Here is a 23,720-nt window from a genome sequence, read left to right as displayed (position 1 = left end):
CTCTGAAGTTATCTGGTATTGGGATATCACCAGTTCTCTTTGTGGACTGTAGAAATCATGCTCAGAAACCTATTCATCCCCATGGAAACTTATGGATTTCCAATGAAATGTCCAAGGTTAGTAAACCTCTGTTATGATTTCAAGGGAGCTAATGCAGGAGAGGCCTTCAGTTCATAACATTCCAAAGACCTTTACTCAAACACCAGTGGAAATAACACACAGTTTAATGTAATAGGTATTTCATCTGACATGGCTTCAGAAAGGCCAGATGTCTTTCTAAATGAATAAATTATTTCAAAGAAAGCACTATTGTAATGCAACATCAGGCACCTAGTTAAGAAGTTATTCTGGTCTTGTCTTCTTTCTATTGCTTAGTGTTTATTAAAAGTTATTATTCATTGATAAACAGGACAGAGCAGAATCAAGCCATTCATTTACTCTTAAAAGTAATAAAAGGACCACAAAACTGGTCAGTATTCTTCTTCAATGGATAAACGTAACAAGAATATGAAAGAGAAGTATACAGTAAGTTTACCTATGCTACATCTATGGCCGTTTCATATATGCTTCGTTGCTTATTTCATTGCAATTGCTGTTAAGAAGAAGCCATACATTCCAAAAACTCATGACATATACATTGGCAAAAGCCATAAACCATGAGAATAACAAGACTCGAGGGAACTAGGCTGACAAATACTACCCCAAGAGTGACTTTCTTTGATACCAGTAAGTAGATCCCTAAAGGCAAAGAACTAAAATACAGCAAGCCTAGCAACCAAACTAGGACTCGAATGGAAGTCTGGAAGAGCAAGGAAGTACAGTTCCACACTGTCCAATGGTGGGGTACCGATGCCACAGAATCAAAACTTGTAGGCCTGTAGAATTCCACAACCGGGGTGGAGTTTAGTGTCGGGGGGTTCTCTCTTTGTACTTCCATGATGGTAATAACCAGACAGTTGGAGGAGGTGTGGGAAGGACTCACAAGGGATGCCAACCTTTTGGGAGTCAACAAAAGTTCTGTAGGGTTGTCCGGTAGGCACTTCTTTACCTTTCCTCCATAAGCCAAATTGACAAGGATGTTGTTATCATCTGGAAGGCTACTCACCTCATCATCAGGCAGGCATGTTTCAAACCTACAGAAAGGACAAACGATGACTCCCTGAGGAGATTCCCCAAAGTCTATGATCTTGCAAAGGCATTTGGCACATACTCTGTGGCAACACTCCAGGACTTTAGGTTTTCTCTGTCTCAAGTTATAGCGGTTGTAACAGATTTTGCATTCAAGCTCATCTGAGCCCTGAGACTCCACATTATCTTCTGCCAATAGACTTGTCATTTCTGTTTAATATGCTTTAGACTTCTGGAGAAGGATGTCAGCCAAGCCGTTATCTTCGTTTTAAAAAATAATATCTGAAATAATATGATTATCACATCACTTATATCCACCCAGGTAAAAGGAAGCAGTAATAGTACTCATTCATATTTATCTGCTTTATTCTTCAATGTCTTTTGTGTTTTAAATATAAGACGAAATTTCTGCGGAGATAAAAAAAGAGGCATAATTAATGTGAAATACATCTTTATTCAAAAACTTACAAACTGTCACTGAAATACTTTATTTTGCAATCTTATAATTCAATATTGATGATTTTGAGAGTTACAGTCTCAACACATAAGATAGGGAGAATTGGGAAAAGCTATTGTACACAGATAAAACAAATCTTATTCTGAAAAATATAATACAAAGGAATGTACTAATACTTATCTTGCATATGGACTACAGATATAACTTCTTAAAATTATAAAGTTATAAAGAACAACTAGAAGGGAACCATTTCAGGGAGAAAAAGCATCAGATACAGCAGAATCAGGAATATCAACTTTTCTTTTCTTTTGTTACATTCCAAAGGAACAACAATTCTCCTTAAAAAATTAGAGTTTAAAAATCTTCTATCCTGTTTATTCAACACGATTATTCTGCAGCATAAATATCTATGCCACAGAACATTTATTTTATTTATTAGATTTATAAGCTACCTGATTCCATTCCATAGACTTGTATGCTTCATGTTTTAGCAACACGCTATCTGTTTTATTTTATTTCTAGACTATTTAAAATACTTCAGACATTTTCTGCAAGATGTACAGAGAGTCATCAGTTCTCGTGAAGGGGAAACCACAGAGATCTTATTTACAGAAATATGTTCTTTTGAAAGGTATGTGATAACACCATGTTTGGCACAGGAAAAGATTTTAGACGATTTCACATTTACCGGTATTTAAACTTGAAGGATTTTACCTTTATCAAAGGGAGCAAACCTGAAGGATTGAGGGGCCCCAACAAATTGTCCCTAGTTCATCTGATAATGTTGTTGGTAATCTATGCCCAACCAATCTGCTACACTAGTTCATCTGATAATGTTGTTGGTAATCTATGCCCAACCAATCTGCTACACTAGTTCATCTGATAATGTTGTTGGTAATCTATGCCCAACCAATCTGCTACACTAGTTCATCTGATAATGTTGTTGGTAATCTATGCCCAACCAATCTGCTACACTAGTTCATCTGATAATGTTGTTGGTAATCTATGCCCAACCAATCTGCTACACTAGTTCATCTGATAATGTTGTTGGTAATCTATGCCCAACCAATGTGAGCCTCTTGTTGCTTTATGCATGTTCACATAAAATTATTATAATATCAGCAGGTATGTTTTCAATTTATTTCCAAATAGAACCCAAAATAGATTTTACTTTTCCCTTAATATTTGCCTATTAGATACCGTATTTGTAATTGAAATATCCACTGTAATCTCAACGTTCCTTTTCTATTCTGCCAATGTGTCACAGCATGCATATCACCTAGTCACCTAAACATACATGGATTTATCTTTAGTGGATAGAAGTTGAGAGGAGAGATAACCTATATTTTCACAATTAGTAGTTTTCCCAAAACTGTTACTGGCAAGAGGGAAGAGACAGCTGGAAATTTAAAGACAAGCTTTTGGAAGGATGGCAGTGAGGAATGAAATGCCAAACCAAAACAGATTTTGGGTAGTGTTGGCTGTTCAAGTCTTATTGGTTCCAAAACCTGGGGAAAACATTCTCGAAGGAAATCTGAATAAAGATCCAAAAACTATTGAAGAAAGAGGAGGAAGCGAGACACAGATCTTCCCAGGGTAGATGGCTTCTGTGGAGGCAGAAGAAAGTCAGAATGCTGTATAAACCTGCCAGCAGCAAAATTAACTCCTTAACTCTAAGTAGGAAGTAGGAATACAGAAATAGCATTGTGCATATTGAGTGAACATGTGGGCTTTAATATGCATGGCCAGAGGCATACAAATCAAGCTGTTGCTGTATAGCCTCGCCAGCATTTTGCTATGGTTTGTCAGAAACGGAGAGATGTAGGAAAGTAGGAAAAAGTGAAATAGCTCTGAAATGCTTTGTATGCATAAAATCAAAACTAAGAACTTGCTTTGCTTTGCTACCGTAATACAAGGTCAGAGAAAAATTCGCAAGGTGTTTTGTGAAGTGGACCCAGATCCATGAGCCCACAGAGCTTTCATTACTGTCACCATCGGTTCTGATTTCACAATGATACTGTTTTATACAGTTGTTATTTACAGTGAAATATCTGTTTTTGCAATCAGTATGTACCCGTTTGAGCTAACTATACAAAATAATTTGACATCAACAATGTACTTGTCCACAGTCACTCCTAAGACCCATTAAATTAAAAGACTAAATTGAGACAAATTAAAAGACTAAATTGAGACAAATAATGATGGTAAGAAACAAACTAAAAACAAAACAGAACTATTTATTTAGCTCTTCTACAATCTCTTTATCCTCATTTATTGGCACATTTATTTCCCTTGATGTCAGCAGATCAGCGATCTTTGTAGTTGGCTACTTGAGTTTTCTTGAACTGGCACTGAAGCTTAAGTAACAAAACTCCCTAGCTTTCATTAACATTATAACATTAAGTCCATTAATTTAACATTGTCCTTACTGACATAACTGTAATCTGTAAAGAAAAAAAATGAGATAGTGTTGTAAAGATTGCAAGAATCAAAGCATCAACAAACAGGGCAAATGGATATTGGGGTTTATGATTTAATGTACTATTGGAAAACAGAATCTGGAAAATCTTTTGAGAACATATGACAGGGATACCTGCGATGTGACAAAGCTAGGGTTAATGTAGATTTCAAAACTCCTTATGCTAGATGGGCTATTTTTAGAGTATGGAATAAATTTAAACTTAGGTGACTTGTGAGTTTTGTGATTTGCAGTGCAAGAAACATCTTATAGAAGAGAAATAAGTAAACACAAATGGCTAACTTACCACGATGAACTAGAATTTTCTCAAGAGGATTGTAAAATAAAATCAGAGAAGATTTAACAAACTAAGGATATATTTGTCAATTGTTTTCTTGTATACAACTATCAGACAGGATTAAAGTGGATAAAAGATTTTATGGTTTTGAACAATGTTACATGGAGCTTGAAACAGAAAGCTGTACTAATAATGGACATGTTATTTCTGAAATTATAAACTTTGTTGAAATTTGAGACAGAAGAAGTGAAAGAATGTATGATAAAATGAATGTATGATAAGTGAGATGCCTATGTGACTACTTCACTCAACGACCACAATTCTAATGCTCTAGATCCGTGGTGGTGAACTTATGGCACGTGTGCCACAGGTGGCATGCAGAGCCTTCTCTGTGGGCACACGAGCCGTCGCCCCAGTCCTAGCGCTTCAGCTGGGTTTTATGAAACCTTTTCGCTTTAGGCCTCCGCTGCCGTGTGCAAAAAAAAAAAAGCTTAATCAATCAATCAATTTCAACTTCTTGCTGGAAAAAAAAAGATCTCACAAAGTTGGAATTGATTGATTGAACTTTTTAGTCCCACCCAGTCTGTCGTTACCACCGCAGCCACGCCCACCCAATTGGCCACACCTATCCAATTGGCCATGCCCGCCAGCACCCGACGATACATAAGTGGGTTTTGGGTTGCAGTTTGGGCACTCGGTCTCTAAAAGGTTCGCCATTACTGCTCTAGATTGTGGTAGTTAGGTGATCTCCCAGGTTCAGCAGACAAAGTAAAAGAGCAGCCCAACCAGGAGGCAGCGCATTTGCTCTCAAATGTTCCCAGCCTACCAAAATTTTTAGCTCCTTTCCATGCACAGAATGGAAACCCTTTGTGGAGCTAACATTCTGAAGATTTCAGCTGCAGGAGCAGAGCTGAAATCTTCAGGATTTTAGCTTTGTTCATGCAGCCCCACAAAGGATTTCTCCTCTCTGTGCTTGAAGAGGGAGAAAAATCCTTTGGCTGGCTGCAGGAATAGAGATGAAATTCTGAAGATTTCAGCTCTGTTCCTGCAGCCCCACAAAGGATTTCCTTCCTTCCCTCCACTTGCAAATTTCCCTGCTGTCTTCCTCACTGACTTTCTAGGAAAGCCAGTACAGGAGGTTGCAAATGGCAACCACGTGATTGTAGACTGATTGTAGACGAGTATTTGTCTACCAGTCATAAAGGAAAGCCAGTTGTCAAGTATCTGACATGGAAGGAAGTGGCAGCCAGCACAATGTTTTACAATGCCAGAAGCACCCTTTCCCAGGCCATTGTCACTTTGAACAGTTGTTAAATGACTGCTTGTAAATTGAGGACTAGCTGTACCTACAAAGGAGGAATGGTTGGTGAAGATTATAGAACTTGCAGAGATGATTAAATTAACTTCTTTAATTAGATTAGCAATTAGGTTGCTATAGAAACTAGCAATAGTATAAATAATACTTATATTACTTATAGTAAGTACAAAGCAAAATGCATTTGAAGAGTTCTGAGAAGTACTACAGGCAATGTGATATATAATGGTAGAAGGAGCACTAATTTGATGTACTCCAAACCTGCCTCGTAGAAAACATAAATTTCCACCAGATATTCTTTGACAAATAATGGTAAGGCAACTGAAATTCTGCATACACAATTCTGTGACCTCATTATGTGTGGCAAATTAAATAAATTTCAACTGGTTTGAGGGCTTGGATGAAGTAATACACGGAATATTGCAATATATAAGCAGAATGATGTATATAAAACTAGTATACTTCTGTAGAAATAAAATATTTTATTTTAGCCTGTTTCTGAGAAACAAGCTTTCGATTACCCCCTTTCCTTCTTGGATTTTATATTCTTAGAAATGTGTCAGGTTTACAATTGCAGTCCAAATTATGATGCCCAGTGACTTTATATGCAGATCTGGATTAATTCAGAGTTCAATTAATATTAGATTATATGCTGTTTTCTACAGATGTATCAGCTTATCTGTTCAGGAAAATGGCTTTTTATCAGAAATCAGAGCAAAGATCAAACTCATATGCTACAGTTTTCATTCTTTGGAAGCTGATGACAATCCTTGCATTGATTTTGTTACACTATTCAGAAAACAGTAGAAATATATCTTACTTATGTTTATGACAAGATTTGGATATGGAATGACAACTAAGCTCTTTGTAATAGGCCATATGAAGGTTATAAGCATGTGTGGAAATATGATAAAGTCATAATACTTTGTTTGAAACTAAAAAGAGAAATCAATGGGAAACCAATATGTTTCTGCAGCTTTTACCTATCCTTATCTCAAATACCATATTGCGGCCAGCAGATCTTAATACAAAATGACCAAAATTGCATCAGATGAATATGTTATATGTTTATTTTTTTGGAGTTTCTACCTGAAGAAACCTATTATAAATTGAGGGAAGTCAGCTCCCCAGAGAAGGAAATATTAAAAGGGCAGAAAAATATATTTCCTAAAAAGAAATTGAAGAACCAGGAAAGCATGTCCAGTTTTCTTAATAGTCTCAGGTCTCCTTCCCCCCCAAGCAGCAAACCAGTTCTATAGATATGCAAATGTGAACCATCAAGAAGGTTGGAGCTAGCGGCTTAGGAAGACAAAGGCCTAACATCTACGTACTCCAGCCCCAGGGAAGCAGGGGCTGGGACATACCCACAACCATCAAGAATCCTAGAAGGACACACCTGGACTCAGGTCAGGATACATGACACAGGAAATAGCCTCAAACAGGAACAGGAAATAACCAAACAATAGAGTCCATAGGGTATAAAAACCCACTACCCACATGTGCCCCTTCCTTTTCTGTTGGATCCATCTTTCTGTCTGGTTTTCCTCTGCAATAAACTGTAACCTTCTTCCTAAAGCAGTTGCCATGTTGTTTATCCCTGGCTTGGATGGAACCATGATGAAGACTTTTCTTCCTACGAAATGATCACTGAGGCTACTGAAAATAAACAAGAAAGTGTTGCATCACAAATCCTAGGACTGCTGGATTCTAGCTATGATCAAATCAATGTTGAGGTATGGTGTTTCAAAAAGATTTGTATTAAATGCTTAATCTTTGTATTTTCTTTAGTACAGCAATGTTTTGAAAGGATTTCCTTTTGACCCAAACGAAAACCTTTGTTATTAGACATAGTCTTAATAGTTCAAGTGAAAGCTTACTGTTTCTAGGGCCTTCTCAGATCTAGACAGTAGTTTTTGTTTATTTGTGTTAGAAGCATCACAATTAAAATAAGGCATAAAATTTAAAATATGAAATACAAGATTAAAATATGTACAAATCTAGATAGTATTAATAAATAAACTAAAGGAGGAGGAACAACAATAAAACCTTATTTAGAGAGGAACAACAGAAATGTGAAGTAATGTGAAGTAATGACAAAAATGTCATCACTTGGTCCATACACAAGCGTCACATTTCTTTGCTGTTCAGTCACAGCTGCCTGATTTTATACATGAGCCTGGGTGGGGGGGGGGCGGGGGAAAGTACTACTTCTTCAAGGGTTCAATTCACAAGGAACGTCTTAAAGCAGTGGCATTTGTTCTTCAATCTGGAAAGAAGGAAGCTGATGCAGAAACCTCAAAAGATTAGGAACCAAGGACAGGAAGAAATTCTTGAATTGATGCACTTGTATTGCAAAATGTCCTGTCTTAAGTCCCTACGCAGCTGTTTCTTGCCAAATGAGGAATCTTAATGAGGCCATGGGCACAAAAATGCTGGTTACAGGCAAACGTCTAAAGGAGAAATTGTTTTGTCAAATATCGAAGTAAAATTTCATAATTTTGTGATGACATATGTTATGCGATGATTCCCTAAAATGAGTTAATGTATTTTGTATCCATCCATATAATGATTTTATTGGGTTAATGAAAAAAATGGAACTTTTAATAAATGTCTGTACAACTTTATGAAATAAAACTGCCATTGGAAATCAATACATTTGCAATGGGAAGGACGGTCATGCTACTTTTTGCATAATTATAGAAATCTGGATTTCACTTCAAAGACAGTCACTCTCATTCACCAGAGTCCAGAAAAAAAGAAAAGGTGTTTCCTCTTAATCTGCTCTTAAATTGCTGCAGTTTGCAAAACACCAGCAGCCTGTAAATTGCTTGTGGCATTTTCTCTCCCAGGGTAATCAGATTGAGATAACAATCCCTTCCCTCTTCCCTTCCTCCTTCCATTTCATTGTGATTCTCTCTGCTGATTGAGCATCAGGTCAGATGGTCAGCAGTTTGCATAAAAGCAACATGCCCTCCAGGCATTATTATTCCTCCAATCAACCATGAAAGGGTTGAAAGGTAAATGCAGTGTGTTAAAAAGAAGAACAGTGTGATTTCATAGAAGCCTCTAGAACAGAGGTTCCCCAACCGTTTGGGCACCAGGGACCGGTTCTGTGGAGAGAGGTTTTTCCGGGGACTGGAGGGCACGTGGTTGTGTGTGCTGCCTTTCATCCCGCGGATGGGGCTTTGCTTGTTTGCGTGGACTGGTTGCTGGCATGCTGTGGCCCAGTACTGGTCCACAGTCTGGGGGTTGGGGACCACTGCTTTAGAACCATAGCACTGATTTGGCATCCAGTTGGTGAGTCTCTTCAGAAAGGAGATGTTCTAAGCAACAATGTGTGTGATAGGTCATTATACTTATTTTGAATTTAACTCAGTAACTAACTGGCAGCCAGAGTGGTGCCTTCAAAACCACAACCCTAATTCATATTATAATGTAATATGGTAATAGGTATAATATGAATTAGGTTGTTCCATTCAGCCACCTAATTTTGCTACAGATAGTCTTCAGCTTACGACCATTCAGTGACCATTCAAAGTTACAGCTGCACTGACCTATGAGCATTTTTCACTTACAACAGCTGGAGCATCCCCATAGTCACATGATCAGAATTCAGATGCTTGGCAACTGGTTCATATTTGTGATGTTGCAGTATCCCAGATTTTGCAATCTTCTGACAAACAGAGTCAATGGGGAATCCAGATTCACTTAACAACCATGTTACTAACTTAACAACAGCAATGATTCACTTAACAACTGTGGCAAGAAAGATCATAAAATGGGGCAAAACTCAATAACTGTTTCACTTAGCAACAGAAATGTTGGGCTCAATTGTTCTCGTAATTCAAGGACTACCTGTATTTGGCACTACTGCAATTTCTCAATCAAAGAAATTGCAAGTTTATCAAGGAAAACCCCTCATAGAAGATGCTGCACTAAGTTACCAGGTTATCCTTTGGCCAGGTTATCTTCTCCAGGAAGAGTTGTAGGAAGTGCATCAAATGGAGTTGAATTCATGCACCCCTTGTAATAGAAGCCATTTTGCTTTGAAATGATGGTTACAAGAGCATGCCCAGGTTACATCTGCTTCTTCGGGGAGTATGCAAATCCACTAATTCCCAGTTAACCACCTATGCACAGTGACTAAATCTGAACCTGGAATTCAGATTCACCCTATTAACTTCTCCTGACTCAGATAACATACCCAGAAATATATCACCAAGCTATTAATTACCTCTCTTTCTCCTGACTTACATAACACAGAGAAATATGTCACCAACGTATTAATGACACTTGATTTCCAAAGTTGTCCCAACAGTTTCATACAGATAGATTGTATCAGGGAGGGACGCAGGTGATTTGTTCCTTTAACCGCACTCATTGTACGATGAGCATACAGAAGGAAGTTAATAGGTGGGGAAACACTGGATTTTCAAACTGCTGCAGTGCTGATGAACAAATGAATGGAATGCTGCAGCTGTGGATAAACAGCATAAAAGCCTCAGTGTTCGCAGGGTGGGGGAAGCCTACTTATGAGAACTAAGGCACTGCACTGAATGAGCAATAAATAAAGAAGCCTCCTTTCAAAAGAACAGGTTGGTCACAGCACACTGGATAAGGAAAGACTGCCAAAGCAGGCATCTCCCCCAGCATACTCAAACAAGATGCCAGTGGCAAAAATAATAATAATAATAATAAGCCTTGTCAACCTGAAGATAAGGGCTTTTCCTTCCTTATTTCATTTTGAGTTCATTTAATCTAGCATCTGATGTAAATAGAACACTGATGCTGGACTACTGAATTTCCCCGTTATTATTTTTCCTATTGGTAACTGTATTAACGCCTAGGCAGCATTGTGCTTAAGGTGTTGGACTAGCACCAGGGGCAGCCAATTCAAGTCCACCCTGGATGATCTTAAGCCAAACATTCTTTCTCAGCCCAACTAATCTCACTGGTTTATTGTTGTAGGAGAAAATGGAGGGATTCTATACCCATCAACCTGAACTCCTGAAGGAAAGTTGGGATATAGATATAGTCAACATTTGTCCCTTTTGGGGACACGGTCTCCTAGCTCCTGGAACAAATAATTCCCGACTCACAAATAGCATGGGGAACAGAATGAAATCTGTTCAATCCAACGCTCACTACAATCCAACACTGTTGGGCTGAGGCCTTGTCAGCCAAAGATACATCTCATCTGTCTACGTCGTAGAGTGGAACTATTGTACAACTCTACTATCAACTCCCAAACCCTCCAGTATTGGCCCAGATTGATTCCATACTCAATGCTGTCAAAAGCCATTGAGCTATGAAAGAGATTCATCAAAATCACATTCCCCTTTTGACTCTCCCTGTAAACAGAATCTACTAGAACTGCATAAACTTATTGTCTTCTTATCTAATTCTGATTGGCCTTATGGAAAAAGCCAGGGTTAAGTAGGCCTTTAATCAGACGCAGAACAATTTTATATTGATCTGCTCTTACTGAAAAATTACATTTGAAAGGCGTTTTTTTTAAAATTCTCTCCATTTATCTATATTAAGAACAATGCATACATGAAATGTTGCATCATGGTTAAGGTGGGGAAATAGAGAAAAGGAGCTTGCTGTTAAAACAGGTAGAGAAAACACATATCACAAGCCTTGGTTCTCTTTTTTTTCTTTATGAGATTAGTAAAGTTTATGCTAGAATTGCAGCCATTTATTTTGAATTAATTAGATACCCTCCCTTACTCAAAAACAAACCATTATCCAGTTTAGATAACAAAACTATCTTTGTAACAAAATAATTTATGTGAATTAAGGAGTGTCTCAAAGCACATATTTTAACAAAACAGTAGAGTTACATAATATTTTGGATTAGAGGTACAAATATGTCAGCAACATCTTAAAATGGCTGCACATTTTCTGAAAGAGAACTGAAACTCTGTACAGTAGTGTCTTATCTATGCATGTTCAGTACCAGCCATGTCAAACAACAAACTTGAAACGATGTAATTGCTTTAATGCTTCAAAAAGAATTGTTTTGCTTACCTTAATGCATTTTGCAAAATGTTCCTGTCAAAGGTTTTACCCAGCCCCAAAACATAACAAAGCTAAGGATACACTAATAAATGCCTCAGTGTACATCTATACATAAAACACGAGTTTTGATCCAAATTCTGATTTGAAGGATTGGAAAACAGCTGATTTGGAGACCCTTACCATTTGAGTTGAGTCTTGATTCCTATCCTAACCTAGGATTTGCTAAATCCTAATTTAGCAAATAAATGTAACTATTTTATTTATTTAGCCAATTTATTGGCTGATTCCCTTGCTGAAGCAACTTTAAACTATGTAGAACACGGGTGTCAAACTTGCCACATCACGTGATGTGTCGTGACATATCGCGACTCTTTTTGCATTGCCCGCAATGGGGTGGGTGCGGCTTCGGTATGATGAAACCAGCCTGCGGGCCGGCAGTTTGACACCCCTCACGTAAAATGATAAAAGAGCAATATAAAGCTTGCTAAACATAGTCAACAACAGAATTGGATGGCATTTTCAGTAACAGTGCTTCCTTAGGAGACACCAGAATATCAAAATGATTAAGAAATAAATGCATTAAAAGTGTAGATTAAAAATGTTTTTAAATAAAAGCATTTCTAAATAAAATACACAAACTTTCTTCTCAGAATTGAATGAAATGTCCTGGCACCAATGATCCTTCTTTAATGTTCTTTCAATTTTTATTTCAATAAGCTCAGATAATTTTGTGTAGAGGGACATGGTGGCTCAGTGGGTTAGGACGCTGAGCTTGTTGATCAGATGGTCGGCAGTTTGGTGGGTCGAATCCCAAGTGCTGCGTAACAGAGTGAGCGCCTGTTATTCGTCCCAGCTTCTGCCAACCTAGCAGTTCGAAAGCATGTAAAAATACAAGTAGAAAAATAGGGACCACTACGGTGGGAAGGTAACAGTGTTCCGTGCGCCTTTGGCATCTAGTCATGCCGGCCACATGACCACGGAGACGTTGTTGGACAAACTGTTTTTCCAGTTTGCAGATTTCCTGAAAAAGTAATGTAACCCTTCTTTCTTTCTGTGCTCAATTGTCATAAACCTAGCTAAGAAAATTATACAAATTGAGGCAGCATGATATCAGTGGTTACATTTTTGGACTGGCATCAAAGAACAACCTAATTCATAGATTACTGCTCTGGAAAAAAGTGGATGAGATACAGTAGTGCTACATATGCTGTCTTAAGTTCCTGAAGGCAATCTAATAAAATAAATCAATATTTAAATAGATACATGCAATAGGCTGACTATGACCATGGACTCACTTTTTCCTTGTTATTGCAGGAATAGCATAAAGAAAATTCCAATCTAAGCTTGGCTTTTTTAAAAAAAATCCCATTTATATCCCGCCCTTCTCCGAAGACTCAGGGCGGCTTTACAATCTAAAGCACAAATCAATGTGCTTAGCAATAGCCTTCATTCTATGTATATGCCTGCTTATTAGGGCTTTCTCCCCCCCCCCCCAAGCGGCATTATTACAAAGTCAGCTTATTGCCCCCAACAATCTGGGTCCTCATTTTACCTACCTTGGAAGGATGGAAGGCTGAGTCAACCTTGAGCCTGGTGGGACTCAAACCTGCACTAATTGCAGGCAGCTGATGTTACTTAAGGAGGCATTAGCCCACTGCTCCACCAAGGCTTGATGTCCTAAAGAAAAGTTGAGATATAAATTTAATTTTCATAAATGTTAAAGGTGCTATTTGTAAATTAGTATCTATGTTTTCAAAGAATTGCATTAAATTGCATTGTTCTGTGAATATTTACAGACTTTGTAAGAAGATAAAAAGTTTTTACACAAACTACACATGATGTGTAAAGATAAAGGTTAATATAGAATATACTTAAAAGATGGTAAAAAACTGAAGAGAGACTGAAATACTTAAAAGCTAACAGCTAATTATTAGACTGCTAACTATGTTGAATGAGAGCCAATTTTGTATAGTAATTAGGCATAAGGCTACAATCTGGAAACCATGAGTTTTAGTCATGCCTTAAGAACAAAGCCAGCTGGGTGATCTTTGGGCCAGGTATTCTCTCTCAGTTCTAGGAATGGCAACGACAAACCACTTGCAAAATCTTTGCCAAGAAACTACAGGGACTAATCTAAGCAGTTGCTACAAGTCAACAATAACCCGAAGGCTCAAAAAGAAAAAAAATAGATTCTAAAATATTGGGTTTCTAAACTATTAAAATGCTAAAACAGCGTGCCTGGCTGAGGAATTCTGGGAGTTGAAGTCCACAAGTCATAAAAGTGCCAAGTTTGAAGAACCCTGTGCTAAAACTATGAAGTTTTTTTTGTTATAATACATAGATAATTCAAAACTTAACATTACATGAATTACACCATTATTAATCAACATTCATAAAATACTAAAAACCTCAAATACTGAACTAAGAATTCTACTTTAAAATAGGTCGTAGTTAAAACACTGCCAATTTGCATCTACCTCATAATTTGTACTTATTTTTGCATGCAAAAAGCTTAGAGAAAAAATAAATCACATGACCCCATCTATGAACATTTCATGTTCCCACTCTATATCATCACTTTCTCCATTGAGATCCTTGTCACAGGCTAAGGAAAGATCTTGCTACTAAAAATGTATTGATTTAATTAATATATACTATGCTTTTTAAAGCAGCAGCCTCATGCATGTTAATGAGTGTAGAACAGAATGTATCTGTTGTGTACTGGGTTTGTTGTTTGAGAGAAGAGACGAGGCGAGTGAGTTCAGTCAGGAACATTCTTTATTGGCTTGCAGGAAGTGAACTGGGGAACTGGGCTGCAAGTGCAGCTATTTATAACCTGGCCTCTAGGTGGTGGCCAACAGGTTTAAAGCAACCTATTGCCGCCCTCGAGGCAGCCAATGGCGGTGCTGGATACGGGTTGTCTGAGGAGCTGGGAGCCGTTAGCCAGCTCCCTGCTTAAGCAACCTTCCAGCATTCAAACCCATGTGGTACACTCAGTAAAACAACCCCAATACATTATATCCCTCCCCCCTAGAATGTACACACATTGTAGCAACAAAAGAAATAAGTACAGCAATTACAGAGTTTACAAAAATACAAGGTGGTAGTATGCACAAGTTCAGCATTGTTCCAATGTATTCACTGATACAGAGACTTTCCTGAATAAGCAGCAATTTCAGTGACAAACACAATATTACAGCACAATTATTTTAGGACAAAATCCTGTAAGTACCCTAAAGGTTTTCGAACCCTTGTAGATCACCTGGGGGATCCCGGCAACTCCCGGTCTACCAGCTTGCCCGCCGGCCTGGGTAGACCAGGACGCTTGAGTCCAAGAGAGTCTGGCTGACTTGAACTTCTCTGGCTGGCCATTCCAGGTCGGCCCATCCCAGAGTCCATTGTTTGAGCAGAGTTCGCACAGCGGCTGTATTGTTCGGGTTGACTTTCCCCATCAGAGTACCCATGTTGCACTCCCGGGCTTAGCCCCTCTGTGAGTAACAATAGTCTGTGCCGCGGCTGTGGCCTCGTCCACAGGAAGCTATTGGTAGGACTTAGCCAAATCTAATTTTGCGAAAACTGTACCCCCTTGCAGTGATGCCAGGATGTGGCTCACTACTGGTACCAGGTACGCATGCTGTTTGAGTGCACGATTAATTCTGCACTTGTAATCAGCGCAAATTCTGACCTCACCGTTGTCTTTTAGTGGCATGATATTGGGGTTTCCCATTCCCCCCATCTACGGGCTGTAGTACCCCCTGTTCAACTAGCTTATCCAATTCAGCATCTATCTTGTGTTTAAGAGCAAATGGCACTCTATGAGGTTTAATCCTGACCGGCATTACAGTAGGATCTGGTTTAAATGTTATTGGCAGGCCCTTGTAAGTCCCTAGACCTGAGTCAAACAGATCTGCAAACTCCTCGCATACTGTTGATAGACTCGTGACTTGCATCCGGTTGATACCGGTGACTTGGATGCCTAATGCATCAAACCAATCGAGCCCAATCAGGCTCATTCACTGACCCCCTACTACAACAACATCCAGGTGCCCAGAAAACCCCTTAAATTTGACGGCCAATGTGGCTTCACCCTTGACTGAGACTGGCATTCTGGAAGTCGGTCAGTATAATGTCAGATGGCCTGAGCTTGGCCCATCTCTTGCTGCAATTGCAGATGAACATGAATGTTTCAAGTGATATAATGGACACAGCTGAGCCCGTGTCCAGCTCCATCTTGCAAGGGATCTCTTGCAGCTCGACCTGAAGTCAAAATTTTGGCTTAATGGGGTGGCGAGCTCCCGTGCAGCAAATGCTTCTGCGGCTGGAGCAAAAACCTACGCTAAACTGCCCCGGGGCCCTGGTACCTCTCCTGATTGGAATGTCTGAGTGATGGTTCGATTGCCAGTCCTTATGGCGACCTCTGCAGATGGATGCTATGTGGCCAGTCTTTCCGCAAGCCTGGCACGTAGCTGCCCGGAACCTACAGTCCATGTGTTGGTGGCAGCCGCCACACCCTGGGCACCTAAGGAAGGGACCTGCCTTGTAAGTCGTCCCCTGTTGATTGTCACTGCAACGTTGCTGGTAGTCATGCCTTTGGAGCTTGTCAACTTCTGTGTTGTCATCGGAGTCTTCAGCGTGTTCGGCGTCCTCGTGGTGGATGGTCTCCTCGTGCTGTGCTGTTTTGGCGGCCCACATGGCTTTTACACCCCCGGCGGCGGCTTTGTCCACCATGATCTCCTTCAACGCATCTGGAAATGATAAAGTCTTTTTGGCAAAGAGTTTTTGTTGCAACTCTCAATTTTGGAGGCCACAGACGAGTCGGTCCCAGAGACTCTCCTCTACGTCGGAGAACTGGCACAGGCGTGCAGCCTGCCTCAACACTACGATGAGTTCAGACGCTGTTTCACCTGGCTTTTGAACCCTCTGTTTGAACATGTGGCGCCAAGCTATTACCGACAGCTTGGGCTGGAAGTGGTCGCTGAGCCATTTCTTCAAGTCCGTGAACGTTACGGACTCCAATGGCATTGGCACAAACAAGTTCTTTATGATGTCTAACGTGGCTGGGCCGCAAACATGCAGGAGCGTAGCAGCCTTCAGGCCATCCTCGGTAACTTGGTTGGCGCAGAGGTAGTTTTCGACCCTCGATAGGTACGAAGACCATCTTTCTGGGTGAGCTATGTCAAATTCTTCCAGCTTTCCGACCTTTGCCATTTCGGGTTGGTCTTCATGGCTGGGGCTCGTCTTCTTGTCCTGCTCCTCCGTATGCCCAGGGACTGATCCTCAGGGCTCGTGGTTGCTAGCGTGGCTGTGCTAGGCTGACCGTGGGGGGGGGGAAATTGTTTTCCTGCCAGGTGCGTTCCGGCCTCACCCCTACTGACTCTCAGCTCTGTTGAAGGAGCAAGATCCCATCCTCGTCGCCAGTGTTGTGTACTGGGTTCGTTGCTTGAGAGAAGAAATGAGGCGAGTGAGTTCAGTCAGGAACATTCTTTATTGGCTTGCAGGAACTGAACTGGGGAACTGGGCTGCAAGTGCAGCTATTTCTACCCTAACCTCTAGGTGGTGGCCAATAGGTTTAAAGCAATCTATTGCCGCCCTAGATGCAGCCAATGGCAGCGCTGGAGACGGGTTGTCTGAGGAGCTAGAAGCCGTTAGCCGGCTCCCTCCTTAAGCAACCTTCCAGCATTCAAACCCATGTGGTACACTCAGTAAAACAAAGCCCAATACATTACAGTATCATTCTGACACAATTTTCTAATATCTCATCCAAGTAAGTTATAAACATGTTGAACAATACAGGGCTTAGAATAGAGTCCTGTAGGGTTCCACTTGACTGTTCCCTCCAATGTGACATGGAGGATACACTGATGTATCCTTGTTGAGTATAATTGTTCCACCAGTTCTGTATCCATTTCATAAACTACCGTACTTTCTGTCATCTTCTCTACTACAATCTTGGGGGAGACTTTGCCAAATGGTTTGCTGACATTCAGGATATAGTACATCCACTCCACTCCTGTTTGGTCTATCTATCAGGTTGGTTTGTCATGATTTATTCTTGATAAATCCATGCTAGCTTTTGCTAAGCAAAACATTTTTTTTCTAGTTGTTCCCAGGCTAACTATTTAACAATATATTGTAAAGTTCTGCCTGCTATAGACAGTCTGAATACTAACTAGAGTCTAGACCAGGGGTAGGCAACCTCGGCTCTTTTATGACTCATGGACTTCAACTCCCAGAATTCCTGAGTCAGCTGGCTTCGTCCTCTGGCCCAGCCCAAACGCCGCCTCTCTCGCCCCCTGCGCCGGGGCCAGGGGCCAGGCTGGGCACGTGAGGCGTTGTTCCCCTCCCGCAGGGCAGCCACAGAGCAGACAAAGAAGGGAGGGACGTGCTCCCTCCTTCTGCCCCCCTCCGGAAAAGCAGGCGGGAGGGCGGGCTTCCTGGCCGGGCTTCTTTGGGATGCTGGCGCCTGAACAAAGGGCGGGAGCCGCCCAAGATGGGCTGCAGCAACTCGCTTCTCTGCCCCCTCTCCAGGCAAGCGGGGCTTCGTCCCCCGCCTCTCCGGACCTGCCCGCGGCACTCCGACCCTCCCACTTTTAAAAGCCGCTGTTCTTAGGAGAAAAGCCCCCATCGCCCCCTCCCCCCTGCACGCGCCAGCCTGGCCCCGTTTGACGAACGCGGCAGGTCTCCGGATGGGACGGCGCGCACCTCTCCAAAGGGGAGACCCGTCGCCGTGCAAGTGCCTCCCATTTTGCGCAAAATGTTTTTTGTGCATGCGCGTGAGTGGACGCACGCGCGCGCACTTTTTGCGGCTCCCACTTTTTTGTTTGTGTGACGGAACCGGTTCTGAGTGGCTCTTTTCCTTTTTCCGGTTGCCGACCCCTGGTCTAGACCATAGTTAGTTGGTCTTTTCCCCCCTATTTGAAGAAAAGAATAAATTTGCAATCTTTCCTTCCTCTATCACTAAGCCTGTCCACCATGATTTCTCAAATAAACTAATTCTATGATGGCAATTGCACACTCTTTCAAGAGCTTTGGATGTATAGGTAGTTCTTGTTTAGTGATTGCCTCAGACAATAATAGTTTGCAGTTACAACAATGTTGAAAAAGTAATTTTGTGACAAATTCCCACATATACAACCTTCTCAGTGTCTCTCTCTCTCAGTCATGTGTTCAGCATTACAGTCAATTAGTATGTTTTGTCCTGTGTCTGACACATTTTCCCAACTCTTCTTTTCCCACTCACAAAATGGAGAGATTGCCCAAACCATCTCTTCCTGAGCTGTTTTTCTCTGAAGGATAGCAAGTCCCTAAAAATGTTAACCACAAGTGGATTGTAGCCGAGGGAAGACCAGGAGACAGCAGGCACGATTTTAACGATTTATTAGGAATAGCGTCCTGGGCGAAACACCGCCGGGATTCCCTGTTATTTATACTCTAACAATGTAAACATTTAACCAGTCAGCGGGTGGCATTCTCCCGCTGCGTGGTGGCATCCAATCAGGTGCAGTCAGCTGCTGCAGCCGCTAGCTGTCAACAGGCTGTTGCTCCGGCCAGCTGGCAACTTCTGACAGCTCCGTCGCTAGTGCGCATGCGCGGCCCAGGCAACTTTGACAGCTGTCAGTGAGCTGCCCCTGCACGGCAGCTTGACAGCTGTCAAAGTCAGCCATTCACCACGCCTGCATGGATGAGAGGCAGCAGCCCTTTTGACAGCTGTCATCGGGCTGCCGTATTCCTCCTCACGAACGTGTGAGGAGAGCAAACAGTTAATATTGTGACAGTCAATATATAACAACAAGTTAACAAGCTCAGAACTGTCTCCTTAGCTGATTAGCAACCTGGACTGTGTTGCATATCTAAAGTTCACAAGACCCTAATCAGTTTCACACTGAAGGCTTTGTTTTGCTTTCTCAATGGCTTCAATAGGAGGTACCTGCTTACTCTCTTGTAATCCCTTTCTCTCCCATGAATATACATTCAAATGTTAATTCTCTTCTTGCTAGTTAATCCAGCACTGAGATGAGCAATGTAGGGAGGAAAAGAAGATGGTAAAAATACTATTAAACAATTTTTCTACTTTTGATCTTTATTTTATGAAAATATATGTACTTTCTTCTGACTATATGTATATGCACATATATTATGATGTACCAGCATATCACATTATGTGAAATTGTATGACATTATAAAAGTAAAAATAACTGAATATTAAATACACTGATAGATATTTGTGCAAATTTTACTGTATTCTGAAACTGCATTTCTTCCAATGCATATATTTTGTATTAAACTGATTTATCTGTGAAATACTACACTCTTCCTTTTATTCAATTTCTTTTTTCTAAATACTTTTTATAATGATGCATATATAAAGTCTACATCAGAACCCATAATAGTTTATTTTCTGGGAAAATAAACGCATGAATAACAATTTTAAACACTAGAGGAAATATCTAGAAAATCTTCAGTCCTTTTCTAGTAGCTTTTTAATAATAGTACTTCAGTGATTCACATTCATCCAGGCACAATAACCTTTTAAATGTGATTGGTTTGTAAAGCAAGCCTAAATTTAGAGGCAGAATGCCTATATATAGTCTAAATGCTATTTGCGTATACTCATAACTGCTTCATTCAGGAGCATGCACAATACGCAAATAATATTTAGACTATATATAGGCAATTTGGCTTTAAATTTAGGCTTGCTTTACAAAACAATCATGCATACACTAAGAAAACATAGCATATTACAATTCAATAGGTCCTCAAGAATACCTTATAAATCTTTAGTTTTGGCAAGGGTCCTGTTTTAAACATTTGTTAAAACTTAAATTACATTTTCTTGACACGAAATTACAACGATGAGGAAAGCTTTGCCAATTTAAATTAATTTAAAAATTTTATACCATTATTAAATACGTGTTGAAAAATGATGGTGGTGCTCTCAAAGGAAGATTTCAGAGTTTAGCTTACACCTACAAAAATAAATAATTAACACTGTATAGTTCATATAAACCTGCAGATAGGGTGAGTGGGATGATTGTACTATTGTACTGTAAAACCTTTCCCACAGAATTTTGCAAAATGGCTTTTTTGCTTGTATAATGTGCTGCTTGGACTTCTACTTGCCAATCTGTTGCTTTGAATGATACAGTAAAAAAGTGGGTTATCAAACCATTTTGTGAGAAATATCAGCTTTCTTAACTAACAACTGATTACTTAGGCATACTCCAAATACTGTATCTATCCCATACTTGAGGCTTCAAGCAAAAGAAGAGATTACAGGGAACCCTTTTTTTAAAAAATTCCATTTATATCCCGCCCTTCTCCGAAGACTCAGGGTGGCTTACAACAACCAGTCACTTAGCAACTATTCAAAGTTACAATGGACACCCCCCCTCCAAAAAAAGTACTTATGAACCAGTTCCAAAGTTTTGATGGCTGGATTCCCTCCCATGATTGTCTCAGGCACTTGGGAACTGGCCCAGATTAATGGCTGTTTGCAGAGTCCCATGATCATCTGATCGTGACTTACAATGTTTCTGCTGAAAACCAGCATTTACTTCTGGTTTCTGGCAAAGATGCATAACAAACAATGGATTCACTTAACGACCATGCTGCTTCTCTTAACAACCACTTGCAAGAAAGGTTGTAAAATTGGGCGGGTCACATGATGACCCACTTTACAACTGTCACGACTACTGGGCATTGTAAGTGAAAGACTACCTTACGGCAGGTGTTTCAAATGACAAAAGGTAGCAAAAATCATTACAACCACTAGATGGAGGCAAAGAGCTAGAATTTCCATAACCTTTTGTTATCTAACCTTTGCTTACAATTTTGTAGCTCCCATGTGGTGTGCCTATCATAAATGCAGGGCTTTTTTTCTCATAGAACGCTCAGAACGGAATTCCGGCACCTTTTTTGGATGGAACCTTGTAGGGTAGGCAAGGCAGGTTGTATGACATGTGTGAGTTCCGGCACCTTTTTCTTTTACAAAAAAAGCACTGCATAAATGTATTGCAAGGACATTTCACATACAGTAGTGCTGTAGTCATTCCATTCAAAGAGATCTTTGCAACTTGAAATGGATTTTCCCACAGAGCTTTATCCATCTTCACAGGATCTAAACTGCATTCTCTGGGCATTTATCTGGTGCAATTTTCATTCCCCAGTCCCTGTAAAGTAGGTTGAAGCTGGCTGTATGATTATCTTTATTCGTGTCAACCTTAAATTTCTGAGACTCGGCAAGAAACAGTGCTTTCTCCAGCCAACCAATAGGGAAACACAAAAATCCAGTTGATGTCTCACCCCATAAGCTATGAAAATTCTTGCTAAGAAAAATCCCATCATTCGATCTACATAGAGAAGGGAGGCGAAGTTTTCACTACATACTATGTGTGTTTTCTCTGGCCATTCTGCAAACAAGTGATGGTCCGAGGGAGCTAATGTCTACTGTCAAGATGTCATTCTTCTAGATATAAACTCCATCTAAAACTGTAAGGATGGCGTGCAGCTCTAGAACTTCAAATTGCAAAATACAAGTTTTGTATTGAATTCTACCAAAGCCAAACCAAAAGAAGAAAATTGGTTTGGCTGCTCAAGTAGGAGGACATTATGGGAAAAAAGTTAAGATACCTTATTTGGGCTCCAGAAATCCAAGTTATTGCCGGATGGCGCTAAACAGTTAACAGTTTTTTTTTTGCATCTCTTTCATCATCCAGTCATCTGGATTTTTGCTGCACTGATCTGCAAAATCTCTAAAAAAAACCCAGCAGCATAGCACCAATGTTTTCTCAGCTAAATACTATGTATGGAAAAATCTTCATTCCTCTTTGTATAACATTTGTAGGAGAGCAATTAAATACATAGTCTTAGGGCTCAAACACCTGCCTGTCTGCTTTCATAATTTGTTTTATCCTGACGGGCATGCTCTAATCTCCCTTAGAAAAAGACCAACAAGTGGGGCTGCCCTTATAATATTCATGTGAGTTAAGAAAAACAATGGGTGAATTTTCTGCTGGTTGTAAACAAGATCAAGCAGTTGTTCTTTCTAACCACAGGTTTGGAATGAGGATGGAAAAGATGAGGCTTGATAGATTACTAGACCCATAGGCTTAGTCAATATCATCTGCAAAGAGGATAGGCGAATTTTTCACCTTTTCTGCTTTTCCAGGAAGACCCTCATTCACCTTTCAAACCTGAACCATACGGTAATTGAGACATCTATGTAATTGGGAAGCTCATCTACTCTGTAGATCAGGGGTCTTCAAACTTGGCCCTTTTATGACTTGTGGACTTCAACTCCCAGAATTCCTCAGCCAGCAAAGCTGGCTGAGGAATTCTGGGAGTTGAAGTCCACAAGTCATAAAAGGGCCAAGTTTGAAGACCCCTGCTATAGATGATCCACCAATTATCCCTTTTTCTTATTATCCCATCTTGCACATTGTCTCTTTTTATTCTTTTCTCCCTCACTTGCTCTTCTTTGTTTTCCCACTCTCATTCTTGCTCTTTGCTCTATTTTATTTTATATAGCAAAGGGACGGGTTACTGAGAGATATCAGTGTGTTGATTCCCTGTTACTCTTGCCAATTCCAATTCTGGCATTATACAGATAATCTTTGACTTACGACCACAATTAAGCCCAAAATTTCTTTTGTTAAGTGAGACACTTGTTAAGTGAGTTTTCTCCCACTTTACGACCTTTTTGCCACAGTTGTTAAGTGAATCATTGCAGCTGATAAGTTAATAACCTGGTTGTTAAGTGAATCTAGCTTCCCCATTGACTTTGCTTGTCAGAAGGTTGCAAAAGGGGATCACATGACCTTGGGACACAGCAACAGTCATAAGTATGCACCAGTTGCCAGGCATCCGAAGTTTGGTTACATGGTCATGTGGATGCTTCAAAGGTCATAACTGTGAAACCGGCTGTCACATTTTTCAGTGCCGTTGTAACTTTGAACTGTCACTAAATCAACTGTCGTAAGTCGAGGACTAGCTGTACTGGTCCCTCTTGTAACTCTCACTGCCAGAGTAGAAACAAAACACA

General features: G+C 40.3%; 1 protein-coding gene across 1 annotated transcript; it reads right to left on the bottom strand.

The window, feature by feature from the left end:
* Positions 1–595: 595 nt before the first annotated feature.
* RNF182 (ring finger protein 182) lies at positions 596–1,336 on the bottom strand (the record flags this gene model as incomplete). The annotated part of the gene is made up of 1 exon (XM_083357996.1): positions 596–1,336. The coding sequence occupies one exon, from the start codon at positions 1,334–1,336 to the stop codon at positions 596–598; it is 741 nt and encodes a 246-aa protein (XP_083214122.1).
* Between the last annotated feature and the right edge of the window lie 22,384 nt (positions 1,337–23,720).

The sequence above is a fragment of the Vipera ursinii genome (genome assembly GCF_947247035.1).
Source record: "Vipera ursinii genome assembly, chromosome: 3".
NCBI lineage: Eukaryota > Metazoa > Chordata > Lepidosauria > Squamata > Viperidae > Vipera > Vipera ursinii.
The sequence above is the reverse complement of the archived record's forward strand: the minus strand, read 5'-3'. Positions and strand labels throughout refer to the sequence as shown.